The sequence below is a fragment of the Sciurus vulgaris genome (genome assembly GCF_902686455.1).
Source record: "Sciurus vulgaris genome assembly, chromosome: 12".
Lineage (NCBI taxonomy): Eukaryota > Metazoa > Chordata > Mammalia > Rodentia > Sciuridae > Sciurus > Sciurus vulgaris.
In genome coordinates this window covers 81,151,144-81,164,183 of record NC_136473.1, presented here as the reverse complement: position 1 = coordinate 81,164,183, position 13,040 = coordinate 81,151,144, and the positions used below count along the sequence as shown (strand labels likewise).

General features: G+C 37.0%; 1 protein-coding gene across 7 annotated transcripts in view; it reads left to right on the top strand.

Annotated features, from left to right (window-relative positions):
* Positions 1-13,040, top strand: part of PPP1R12B (protein phosphatase 1 regulatory subunit 12B) — a 208,757-nt gene that overhangs the window by 77,925 nt on the left and 117,792 nt on the right. For 2 of the 7 annotated variants that reach the window (XM_079106012.1, XM_079106011.1), the window contains exons 9-14: positions 527-639; positions 3,504-3,707; positions 4,692-4,774; positions 5,771-5,896; positions 8,369-8,551; positions 12,213-12,395. In XM_079106012.1, coding sequence (XP_078962138.1) covers positions 527-639; positions 3,504-3,707; positions 4,692-4,774; positions 5,771-5,896; positions 8,369-8,551; positions 12,213-12,395 — 892 coding nt within the window. Of the gene's footprint in view, positions 1-526; positions 640-3,020; positions 3,197-3,503; positions 3,708-4,691; positions 4,775-5,770; positions 5,897-6,423; positions 6,465-8,368; positions 8,552-12,212; positions 12,396-13,040 lie in introns of those variants that run through there. The other 5 variants (XM_079106014.1, XM_079106013.1, XM_079106015.1 and 2 more) reach the window with 4 other exon arrangements.

The window sequence follows — 13,040 nt, the reverse complement described above, 5'->3', positions numbered from 1 at the left end:
ACCCTGATTAATGTAGCAGTTGTCCCTGTTTCCTCACTCAGAGGATCTGCCTCTTCTGAAATCCTCCAGCACTTGTTGATCTGAATCAACCACTTTAATATCTGAATTTTATATGATAATATGATATTGTTTCTTATTATTGTAAAGTACTATATCTCTTTCTCTTGATTGTAATTACCTAGAAAACAAAGTCTATCCCTGCCCAGCAACCCCCAAACAAAGATTCTTCCTAAGTAGTTACTAATGAATTTTATATATGATTTTACTAAAATATGGAGACAATTTTCACTTTTCATCTGGAAATTGGAGTTGGAGCTTACCAAGATATAAGATAGGAATACCACTGAGTTTATTTTCTTCTGCCCACAGATGCTAGAGTCATCTTAGTTTGAGTTTGGGGATTACATGTCCCTAAAAATCTGTTCTGATAACAAGTCAACCTTTTCTGTTAGCAGAAAAGGACATGTACACACAAAGATATGATTTTCATACTTGCACTTGTTGCTTCTCTTGTCTTAAATAACAGATAAAAAGCCAGAAGCCACTGTCAACCATTCCAACTCTGAAAGCAAGAGTAGTGTCATGGAGCAAATACCAACACCAGCTCAGAATACCTTCTCTGCCTCTTCTGCTAGGAGAGTGAGTACTTTGGAATTAATTTGGGTATTATATTTCACCCTACTGCAATAACACATGTTTAGAAAAGACTCAAAGGTATATTTTTGTAAAACCATAAAGATACACTTTTGCCTTAGTCTGCTCCTATAACAAAATACCATACTGGTTGGCATAAGCAATTGAAATTTCTCACAGTTCTGGAGACTGCGAAGTCCCAGATCAATGTACCAGTTGATTCAGTTCCTCATAAGGGCTTTCTTCCTGTCCTGAAGATGGCCACCTTCTTGCTATGTCCTAACATGGTGGAAAGAGAGGGATCTCTGGTGCCTCTGCTTCTTCTTATACAGGAACCAGCCCTGTTGAAAGAGAGCCCCACTGTTTACCTCATTTAACCATTACCACCTCTTCACAGGCCCCATCTCCAAATACAGGCATATTGAGTTAGGGCTTTATCATATGAATTTTGTAGGGACACAAAGAGTCAGTTCATAACATTGCCAAATGTTACTACTTTTTGTAAAACCATCACCAGATTTGGCGATAGATGTGTTAAGATAACATAGAATAGAGTAGTCTGAGACGACAAAAAAAAAAAAAAAAAAGTCTTTTCCTGTTTTTTTCACATCCAAGGTTAAGATAACTATATATGGCCTGGCTCAATGGTATATGTGGCTCAATGGTAGAGTGTTTGCCTAACAGGTGTGAGGAACTGTGTTTGATTCTCAGCACCACATATATATAAATGAATAAAAAATAAAGGTCTATCAACATCTAAAAATTTTTTTTTAAAAAGATAACTATATATAAAGTTTAGACTGGTCCGGGAAAATATCTGGCATCCAGAAATAATTGTTTTGATAACTATTCTCCTTTTCCTACTTCTCACTAAAACTTTATTTCCATGTCTTTTATACTTTATGATGGGTAAAGGGCAGAAGTAGAAAGAACTTGTTGAAATTCCAGAGGCACTTCCTGCTACAATCTGTAGGCTCCTGGTCAGTGAGACAGAGTTGGATGATGATCCACTCTACAAAGTACAAAATTGGTTTTGAAGTTAAGAATAGATCTGAATTCTTTGGATTGGAGCTGTTGAAAAAGCCTTGTGGTTTTGGAGATACTTATTGATCTTAGTTCCTCATGAATTAGAAAGATGGGCTTCAGGCATCCTTGTAGAAAGGAAAGATGGGCTTCTGGTATCCTTGTGAAAATGAGAGAACAAGCCTTGGTTATTTATTTATTCCTAGAAACATCATTGTTAATCATTTCACAGGTTTCAAATAGAATGCAGTACTCATTCTTTATCCAGTCACTTGGTTGTACCTCATATACTGTCACTGCTTCTAGGTGGGACTAGATTTCCTATATTTTTATTTCATTTTTAATTTTTTACTCTACTGGGGATTGAACCCAGGGTGCTCTACCACCGAGCTACATTCCTAGCCCCTTTTTATTTTTTATTTTGAGACAAGGTCTCATCTCACCCAATTTCCCAGGCTGGCTTTGGACTTTTGATCCTCCTGCCTCAGATTCCCAAGTCACTGGGATTACAAGCGTGCACCACATCGCCCAGCTAGACTTCTACCTCATAAAAAGAAAAATACTAAATTTTTAAAAATACAAACACATGCAGTACTAATTCCACTTTGCTAAATAATACTGGGAAAGGGGGAAAGATTCCCCTAAGAAGTAGGGTAACTTGTAAAAAGGAAGGAGTACATACATGTGTACATTCAGGTACACTAAGGAAGAGGAACTCTGAGCATGAGTTGGAGATGAATGCATTAACATTTGTACTGTGTTTTCACTATTCCAAGCAGTAGAGATGGCCTGATATTGGAAGAAAGACCTAAATGCTCTTGCAAAGTTCCCCAGACCCTAGGAAGGGGTTGTTGACCAGTTATACCCTAAACTGATCTTTGGGCTAATGCTAGTCTATGATGTTTCCCTGATTTATAATTAAAGATAATATAAGCTTTTCATGAAGCTTATTTTTTTTTTTTTTTTTGCAGTGTTGGGGGTGGAACCCAGGGCCTTGCACGTGTTAGGTAAATGCTCTACCACTGAGCTACATCCCCAGGCCTGAAACTTTCTTTTCTGAAATTAAAAATTTGTTCTTCTTTTTAATATAATGACAGTGACGATGAGCTGTTAATCTTTTTGAAAGATTTTCTCTGCAGCAAAAGAAAAAGGCTAGAAACCTTTGACACTTAAGATTTTTCCTTTTAAGTTTTTTGGCCAGTGAAATCTAAAATCTTGGAATTGCTGTCCAACATCAACTTCTTTTGAAGTTGGTGATTAGAATTTATATGGAGTGACCTCTGGTATTTTATTAGTATTAAATCAGCGTATCACATACAGTACCTTCAAACATATTTATACATTAGCTCATCTTGTTTTTTCAGACACCACATATCATATGGAGGACTTAAGCTCATTATCACCATTTTACAGATGAGCATGTTGAGACCTAGAGAAGTGAAGTATCTTATTTTCAGTTACCCAGTGAGTCAAGAGAAGATGTATCACTACATCTTCATCTGTACATCACTACATCTGTATCAACCTCCTGGTGCTCCAGGTCAGTACTCATTACATAAGGAGAGCAAATGGTTTTTCATTTCTCAGAACAGATCTGTCAGGGAGGAGCACTGTGCTGAGAATCGGAGGCTATTTCTGGCTTAGGGAGAAAGAGAGCCTTGAGAGGTGATTAGTGTGTGCCAGGTGAGGAGGGCAGGTTGGCAGACAGCCTGCCGTGAGTTTATTCTCCTGGTGCTCCCCAATGTTGCTTCACTGAGCTTTGTTAAGTGTGGAAAGGGCAGATAGGCTCAAACAGAATGACTCATCAGGGCCTTGCTTTTTTCTTTTCTTTGCATCCTCCCTCATAGTTCTCCTCCAGCCTTTTTAACAAGCCAGAAGAGGCCAAAGAGGAATCTCCTTCTTCATGGAGATTGGGACTCAAAAAAACTGGCAGTCACAACATGCTTAGTGAAGTGGCCAATTCCAGAGAAGGCCTAAGGGATCGAGGCTCTCCTATCTACCGCTCCTCATCGAGCCCTCGGATCTCTGCTTTGCTGGACAACAAAGATAAGGTGCAATTTGAGCAGGGTGTGGGAGAATTTCAAGCAGTTTTCTCTCATGAAAATTCAATCTTGGGAGTAAATGAAAATATTTTCTACTTTCTAAGGGGACTTTGGAAGTATAACACCTGTGAAAGGAGATAGGCACATTGATAGTATCATCAAGTTGCTATTTTTTTGCTATTATTTTCTTGGTCAAAAAGGAAAATAAATTTTAAATATAGCTTCTCCTTTTGACTTATAATATGTTCATTCTCCATTACCTTCTTATCTGAAGTGAAATAGTGGATCAGAGAAAATTGGATATGGCTCAAAATGTTCTTTTGAACTGATACCAGAAACTTCACTCCTTTGATTTTTAGAATCAAAGTTCCTTAGCTGGGCTTTGAATCCTAATGAAGCTCAGGCACATCATAGACACAGAGACATATGATCAGGCTAACATCATAAATAGTTCCTCTATGTATTCATCAGGGATGAATTTGGTTCCAGATTTTATAGGTTCCAGATTTTATTTTCTGGGATCAATTTTTCCTTGTAATCATAGCCCTGTTGTACTTCTGAAGAATACTTGAAGGGGTGATGCATATTGGATTAACTTTGCAGCATATTTGTTGTGCATTTTAAGGAAAAGATATGCTAGAGACTAAATGAGACTTATTTCATTAAGAATACTGGAGTAGAGCTCTGTGACTTTTCAGAGGTTACCCCCTCTCTTGGCAGGACTACTGCTTTGTGTAATTTGTGCTACTGTTGTCTTTATGTATCATCCTTATTTTTCTCATGAGAATTATTTCCCTACATATTAGATTTTATTGGAATAATTAGGAATAAACTTTTGAAAGCTAACCTTTTGTAATACCACACAAAATGGCATTAATGTTGAACCAGGTATAAGATTATATAGGTAGATTAGATCTTACTTTTTTACCCAAATTGTTTTATACCTTGTCAGTATTATAACTTTCTTGTACTTCGCTTGTTTTTATTTTACAGGAAAGAGAAAACAAAAGCTACTTTAGTTCACTAGCACCCCGGAGGCTCAATAGCACAAGTGACATTGAAGAAAAGGAGAACAGGTAATCATAGCACAGACCAAAAGATGGTTTCCTTTTACTCTTCTGGGCATAATGATTTTGTGGCCATTACTGCTCTGTCTTCTTCCTGTAGGTGTCTTTAGCACATTACAAACTGTTTGTTCCTTCTGCTGACAATGCCTCCCAGCCCTGACTCTCTTGCTTTGCCAGTTCTTCACCCCTCAATTCTAACTCAGGCCTGGACATTACTGGTTGTAAGGCATTTTCCCTGGCCCTTCCAAGTTAAGGGTTAGTTTTATTCCCCTAGCAGGCTCTAAAAGTAGGGTCTATGTCTGTCTGATTGCTCAAAGACCTCTAGTGCCTAGCACTCTACCTACCACATAGTAAATACTTAAAATAGTATTTACTTGATCAATTTCTAATTTCTAAAACTTAAGGTCTTCCTCACCAGTTAAAATGAATATAGCAATTTTGAAGTATTGCTGCATCTCAAGGCAGAGCCTAACCTAGAACCTTTCTTCTCACGGTATGGTCCTCCCACCAAAGATGGAATGTCATGTGGATCCAAAATCCTACTACAGCCCTTCCTTAATGCCTTCTAATTTATAATGCTAAAGAAACTCCCAACAGGTCTTCCTTCCCTTTCTCCTCCTGTAATTACCTCTTGCTGTGGTAGCAGACTTCTTTTTCACCAGTCCCTTCTCTGATTAATGTATGAGTAACCTACTATTGGGGACTGATTACAAGGTGCTTTTTAAACGAGGAACAAAAGTGACTTTACCAAAGGATGAAGGATCTTTGATATGAGGAATTTGGTACCTGTTGAAATTAGTTGGCTTTGAAATTATTAGAAGAAAACAGATAGTAATAGTCATCCTTTGTCTGTGCAGAAAACAGGTATATATAAAACAGTCACTTGAAAGAAGTATCTGTTTCTTTAGCCATGTTACAGTTTGCTGTTGGCTCTTCTTTCCCCGTGTGGACAAAACTGATGGTAGGAATCAGTGTTTTGTTTGTTTTTCTTTCATCCCTCTCCAGAGAGTCAGCTGTTAATCTAGTGAGAAGTGGCTCCTATACTCGGCAGCTGTGGAGGGATGAAGCAAAGGGAAATGAAACCCCACAGACCATTGCTCCTTCCACCTATGTATCAACTTACTTGAAAAGGTACCAGGCACGAGGGGTTGGGAGATGATTTTCCTTCACTTGGCTATGGGAATATGGGTAATAATTGCATGCCTTTTATATCCAATTAGCACCACAAAAATGAATCAACAAATGAATTATTTTAAGATTTCTTGGGATTAACATCTTGATTAATTTAAAATTAAAATTAATTTGTTTTCTTAATAACTGAATTAAAGTAAGCTAATTCCAAATTCTCACCAAAGATCTGACTTTAGACTCCATCCTCTCAGTCCTATTACATTCTTCAATTAGAAGTGACTTCTAGTCATCGCTGGGCAAGACTGAATTTAAAACACCTTTGTCCAGCAGCTGACCTTTCTCTCTCTAAAACTAGAGTATATTTTTACCTTATTATGTTTTTGTCGGGAGGAAGGTGGGTGATATGGTAGGGTGGTAAGGGGTGGGAAATGGGACAGTTTTCTATTGCATTAAAGAAGTTTCATGTTAAAGCCTGTTAATTTAGGGACTTGAGTTTTTTTTTTTTTTATGACTTTAATGGCCCTCAGATCCATCAAGATGTGAAACTCGCAAGTTTGGTGCAGAGAAGGTACATGGGTTTCCTTCTTCTTTTCTTATCTCTATTCCCTTTTCTGCAATTATTTTCTTTGCCACGTATTAGCCAGCAAGCAAAGCACCTTTGCCAGAACCATTGTGCTACAAGATATACTTAATTAATGTTTTAATTTGAACTTTGCTGCTGATGTGGAAGAATCTGTTTTTCACTGCTTACTTTGAATTCTTTCTTCACTTCCACTTAACCCCTCCAACTGCCTCTTCATGCCTTCATCAGGTTTCCTAGATGGCTGGTTGGTTACCTTAGAAACAGGCTTTGGCTGTAGACTATATGGGCAGATTAGCTGTTTGGGATCAAAACTTATTTCTATTTGACAGGAAGACTTTTCAAATAGTTAATGTCAGAACACAGGAAATAATAAGCTATATAAGAAATAATCAATGTTGCCTTTTCATTTTCTTCAATTCTGCAGATATAGCCTATAAGAAAGGGTTATTTTGAAACTATACAGGCACAGTTCAGTGATTTCACTGATTCTTCATTATACAGATCAAGTGTTTCTGGCTATATGAGGTTATCAACTATTTGTCTTAACAGCAAAGGCCTTCATTTACCTAGATAGGTTATTATTCCTCACAGTCGAAATGAAGTTCAAAAAAACTTTTCTCAGAGAATAATGTTCTAGATATAGAAAGCTGCTACTTTGTTTACAGGCATGGAGTTATTTTGTGCCAGGTTGTTGATTTTCATGATCTATATCATCAGCAAATGGGTTGAGTGGCATTTGGTTTGATAGATGTAGTCTGGCAAGTTACAGGGAACAGGAGGGAAGGGCTGCTTCTGTTTAGAGTGGAAAGTGTGCTTAGTTATGTGAGTACTTTTTGAGAAAAGATGTACAACTTGCTTCACGCCTTGGATTTTCAAAGTGTATCTTCTGTAACCCTAAGGTACCTTTTGATTTTATAAAATCTTGTCTAAAGATCTTTTCAAGAAGAAAGAATTGTATACCATCACCATTTTCAAAAGAAAATACAAATAGAAATTTATCTTTCCCTGGCAGTGCCAAACCTTGGTATACTTCTCATTTTCTATGTCATCTCTTGTCTGTATGTAGGCAGGAATCCATTTGGATTGGACCCAGCAAAATGCCTCTTTTCCAGAGAAAGGCTGCCTAACTTTTTTTGACCACCCCCTCAAGCATCTCATTACAATTATAGTTAGGAAGTATTTTTAAAAATTCTTACCCAAGCAACTTTTTGTTGCAGTTGAATTGGTTCTTACCTGCTTCCAATTGAAACCAAGAAAAGTTGCATTTTATTTTCCATATGACATTACTTTCTAGACTTCAAACTTCAGATCCTCCCAAAGGCATTTTTATTTTAAGTTAAACAACTGCAGTTCTCAAAGGTATTTTTTCAGAGTTTCCTTACGCCTGTCCACTTTTTTATTTTAAATTTTGAAAACCTCTCCAAATTCCCTGGTCTTACTTTGGGTTTTGCTGCGCTACTTCTATATCAGGTAGACGTTTGGGGTTGCATGACTTTTTGACTTGGGTTTGTTGGGACTTTTTCTTCCTAATAGAATTATTCTATTTTCTTTTGTTTCTCTTCCTGAGCTTCTACTCTTGTCATATATTCTACGTTTCTGCTTTTCCTGTTAAATATCATTTCTTCTCCACATTCCTTCACTCTTTTGGATGATTGACCTAAAGATCATTCTAAAAAGAGTGATGACTGCTTCACTCTTTTGGAAGATAGCCTGCTTGCTGCCAGTGACCCAGCGCCAGCTGGAGTCGAGCACTCCATTTCCCAGTTGCCATGCCCTCTCTTTGTCTACATTCCTTTCAAGTGCACAATCTGGGAAGGTGGGAAGGTGGTGCTGGGAACTGGTGGGTGAGCAGCATGTCCTGAAGAAAGTGACTGTGTGCTATTTTGCAGTGCTTCATTTGGTAGAAGTAGTGACCCCACAAGTCCCTACATTTCAGCCAATCGCAATTCATCTCCTGCTACCTCACCCATTACCATTGGTTCATCTACCTCTCAGGGCAGCCAGTGGCAACCTGCCGCCTCTTGCCCTGCACCAGTCAGTGCAAACACTACTGCATCTGTACACCATGGCAGGTAAGGCTTCTTGGAGCCATATGAGTTGCATTCATCAAAGTTAATGCCTCTGGAAACTCATGAGATTTGAAACCAAAGAGACTGTCACCGAGACAGAAGTTTGAATTCCTATGAAAATGTCCATAACATAATGGATATGCTTTTGTTTTGGCTTTTCTTAGCCAGTTAATAGTTGCTTATTGAATAACATAGGATATGTATCAACTGTAATTGGGATTAACATGACTACTTTTATCTCTCAACAATTTTACCAGTTGTGAGTACAATTTAATGGTCATACCTGTTGCAGTAAGTTAAATATTTAAAATATTCTTATATTTTAACTTTCTAGTAATTATGAGTGGGAGTGTTTTGTATGTAGTTGTTTTGGAAGGTGGCATATAAACCCAGATCGGAAGGAAAGCTAGCTCATGTTCCAAAAGCCTCCTACAGCCTTCTAAAAATTCCCAGCCAGTGAGTGTTTTTCTGGAAATGCTGTGGGAAAGGAGAGATTCAGGTTTGTCTAAAATGTGTTTTGGGACAGTGTCTCCTTGGTTTCTAGGCTATCTAAGGAGTTCCTTAGGTAGAGTGTAGTAGTGAAAGTGTGGCAGAACTTTAGTTGTGGTTTTAACTGTGGATCTTGACTCTTTTTCATGTGATCAGAGACCTTTTTGCTTTTGGGGTATGGCTTTTGTGGGTCTTGTCCCTACAATTGACATAAAGTAAATGAAATATTATTAATGAAGATACTGTTGCAATTATAGTGGTGCTTGATTGATACTTGTCAGTTTACTAGATTTCTTTCCTTAAAACCAGTAGTGATTATTAATTTGACCAGGAAGGACAAGATTATGGTGGATAATAATTAATAATACTGTATAATTATGTAGAAGTTCATTAGTTCTCATAATCAGTTATTTATAAGGAGGGACAGACTTATGACTGATTAATAAAATAATACTGTATAACTATGTGGAAATTTGTTGAATCCTCATAATTATCCAACTGTACAGATATGATAAATATTTTCCCCATAGATGAAGAAGCCAAAACACAGATAGGTTACTAGATTAACTATTAAGAACTGACTTTGGGGAAAAATAAATACAGACAGACATAGGCTTATTTACTATACACAGATTATATCGAGATTTGCTTTACTCACACATAATAGTGCCTTAAATAAGATAAAGGTTTATATACTTTTCTTGTGCTTAAGGAAGCCCAGAAATAGTCAGGGCTAACCTAATAGCTCTAAAGTCATTCAAGAATCCAGATTTTTTTGGTGTTTCTGCTCTGTAATCTTTATTTCATGGTATCTATTTCCATGGATTGCCTCATGATCCAGAATAACTGCTGGAGCTGTAGCCATTATGGCTGCATTCAAGATAAGAAGCAGGAGGAAAGGGAGAAACAGCGAGGAGGGAGTGCCTCTGAACTAAGGATTTTCTCAGAAGTACTAGTTTTTGTTTGTGTCTAAATGGATACCTCTAGCTTTAGGGAGGTTTTGGGAAATGTAGATGTTTAATAGGTACATTACTGCCTATTAAACAGGAGTTTTGTTAGTAAGGACCAATGGGTATGGCTTAGGCAACTAGCCATCTCAGGTACACACATATCATTTATAGTCTCATAAAGAGCTCCTCAGTATTTATGCTATTTCCCAAATTAGATTGTTATATTGTATGCATGTATGAATATGTGACAGCACCTCCCACCATTATGAATAGCTATAATAGTACACCAATGAAAAATATGGGAATAAGAGGGCCACAATTTATTATTATTTTTATGGATGAGGAAACTGATAGGAAATCAGGATAATAGGAAAATCCTATTATCTGCCCACCATCACACAGATAGTGAGGACCTGAGCAGAATTCAAACCCAGATTTGTCCATCTCAAAGCTCTTATCCATTTTGTCACTATTTTGTTTCCACCAAATTTATATTTTATCCCAGGCACTATTTTAGGAGTTCTTCATGCATTGTTTTACTTAATCATCACAAGAATCCTGAAAGTAAAGGTATCATTATCCCTATTTTATAAATGAAGAAGAGATGAGAGACTAAATTACCTTAAACATAGCCTCAAGTGATCCCAAAGCCCATGTTTATTCTACTCCATTGTACCACCTTTGATCCCTGCTCTAGAGCGTTTCCTGTTTTCCTGTCTACTTGTAAAATTATACCACATTTCAAAATAATAGTAAAAGTCCTGTTGTATAATTTAATATAATTAAATCTCTGACATTTCAATAGCTTAAGAAATGCAAGACCAAAATATGTTATTAACCTAAAAAAAAAAAAAAAACCTTAGGTAAGGTGTATAAAACCTTATCTAAAGGGTTGTTGTTGTTGTTGTTTTTGTTGTTGTTATTTGTTTGTTTGTGTTTTGAAATGGGATCTCACATTGGCCAGACTGGCCTTGAATTCTTGGAGTACAGGTAGCTAGTCTCTCAAATAGCTAGGACTCCAGATGTGTGCCACCATGCCTGGCTTAATGCAATTTTTCATAGATGTGTTTTTAATTTTATTAGTACTTTTTATAGATTAATAAGTCTGGGAAATTATTTACTTTCAATTTTTAAAATTAGAAAATGAATAAAAAATTAAGTGCCTCTGGAGAAGTAGCTTGTATTTTTCAGATACCACTTCCATCTTTAAAAGTATTCTATTTTTACATCTCTATCTAGGTACAATAATAGATTCTTATGATCCAATTATTTATTTTAATATTTGATTCTAATAATTGATTATTTGGAAGTGAACTTATAGCTACTTATAAACATTTCTGGTAATAATTGTGAGTAGGTGAAAAACAGATTTTTAACATTCATGCTTTTCATTGCTTTTGCCATCTCTGTATCAATTTTGGATCTCTGTTACCCCAGCAACAAGCTGTGACATCACAAATGATAGCTTTTTGGGTGGAGAGCCAATGGTTGCTCCTAACTCTTTGTTAAGAAACAAAGATCTTGTTTTCACATAAATGAGTTTAATTATACAGCTTGCTGTTGAAAAGTCTGTAGCTAAGGTTACATACAGAATTCCTGTTCGGCTTTTGTTTCAATTTCTCCCTTCTGCAGTTACGAATATAGACAATTAGGCATTTTGTTAAATGAAAAGAGGCTCCAGTTGCTGAACTAGGTGAGGGAAAACTAAACATACTGAGATTGTAGAGTATTTTTCTAATGGATAATTCAAGAAGATGGTCATCAAATCTAGACTGACGACTGCCACAAAGGCTCCCACTGCCAAGAATTAAGGGACAGGTGGAGACTATTATCGTAAGTGACTTTAGTGTCTTTCTCACGTGTAGCGAGACACTGTCTCTGTGTGCATGTGTGGAGGGAGGCCAGATGGTAATGAGGAGTCATTTAAAGCACTCTTGCATATGTCACTGTCTTGCTTTGTGCCATAGCTAAATTTTTGTTTTTGTTTTGTGATCTCAGGCAAAAAAAATATTAAAATTAAGTGTGAGTCCCCAGGCAGAGGATGTCTGACTAAACGTATAATTATACTGTTCTAAAATTTAAGAGCTCAGAATTAACAAATCAAACAAAATCCGAGTAAGAAGATTCTCTAGTTAGCCCTCTCTCTAACCTTCCTGTCTCTGTACCAGTACTTTGTGGTGTAGCAATTCTGACCATTCTCCTGCTCATGTCTCTTTTGATTTCAGGACTCCTTACAAATCCCAGGCTGACTCTACATCAGAGAAGACAGCAGACAGTGTCTCTTGTAGCACCCCGCTCTGTGTGATCACCAATCGCCCTCCACCTAGCACTGCCAATGGGGTCACAGCTGCCACTGTGCTCTCCTCTACTGGAACAGACTCCTCTGTGGAAGCCAGGGAGAAGAGGAGGTATGTTAGGTTACTCTTTGCTTTGGGGGGCTCTGTTTTGAAGTAGGAGACAAAGCAGTGGTGTGAAGTTTTTTCCCAGTCACAAATAAATTTATGGGAATAGATCTTAATTTTACTGTTTGGGTTTTGTCTTTTGACTCGGGGGGGGGGGGTTTGGTGGTGATCTTAATTATTTTTTATTATTTAACATAAGCATTCTATTATGGGTATAGTCATTTTTTTTTTCTTTCTATTTGTCTTGTGAGAGAGACAGATGTCAGGCATTTTTTCTATATTTTGTGCTGAGAAATCTGAAGTGTAGAGAAATATCTTTTGTTCCGGGTTGTACATAATGACTTCTCTGGCAGTGAAGATAAGTAACAGTATGATAAAACACTTGAAGAATAGAGCTAGAATATATATTTTTAATGAATTTGAGATTAATACCAAAAAAAGGAACTGAGTAATATATGATGATATGGTAGAAGGATGATGATTAGCTATTCTGCATTTTCTTTAAAGAGAAATTATGAAAGAACAGTTGTGTATTGACATAGGAGAGACTTAAGGTACAAGCTAAGAAAAACTTCTTAATTGTTAGGATTACGAACCTTAGGGACCAAGAGAGAATGGACTACTTTCTCCTTCTTAAAGAAGTATAAAATA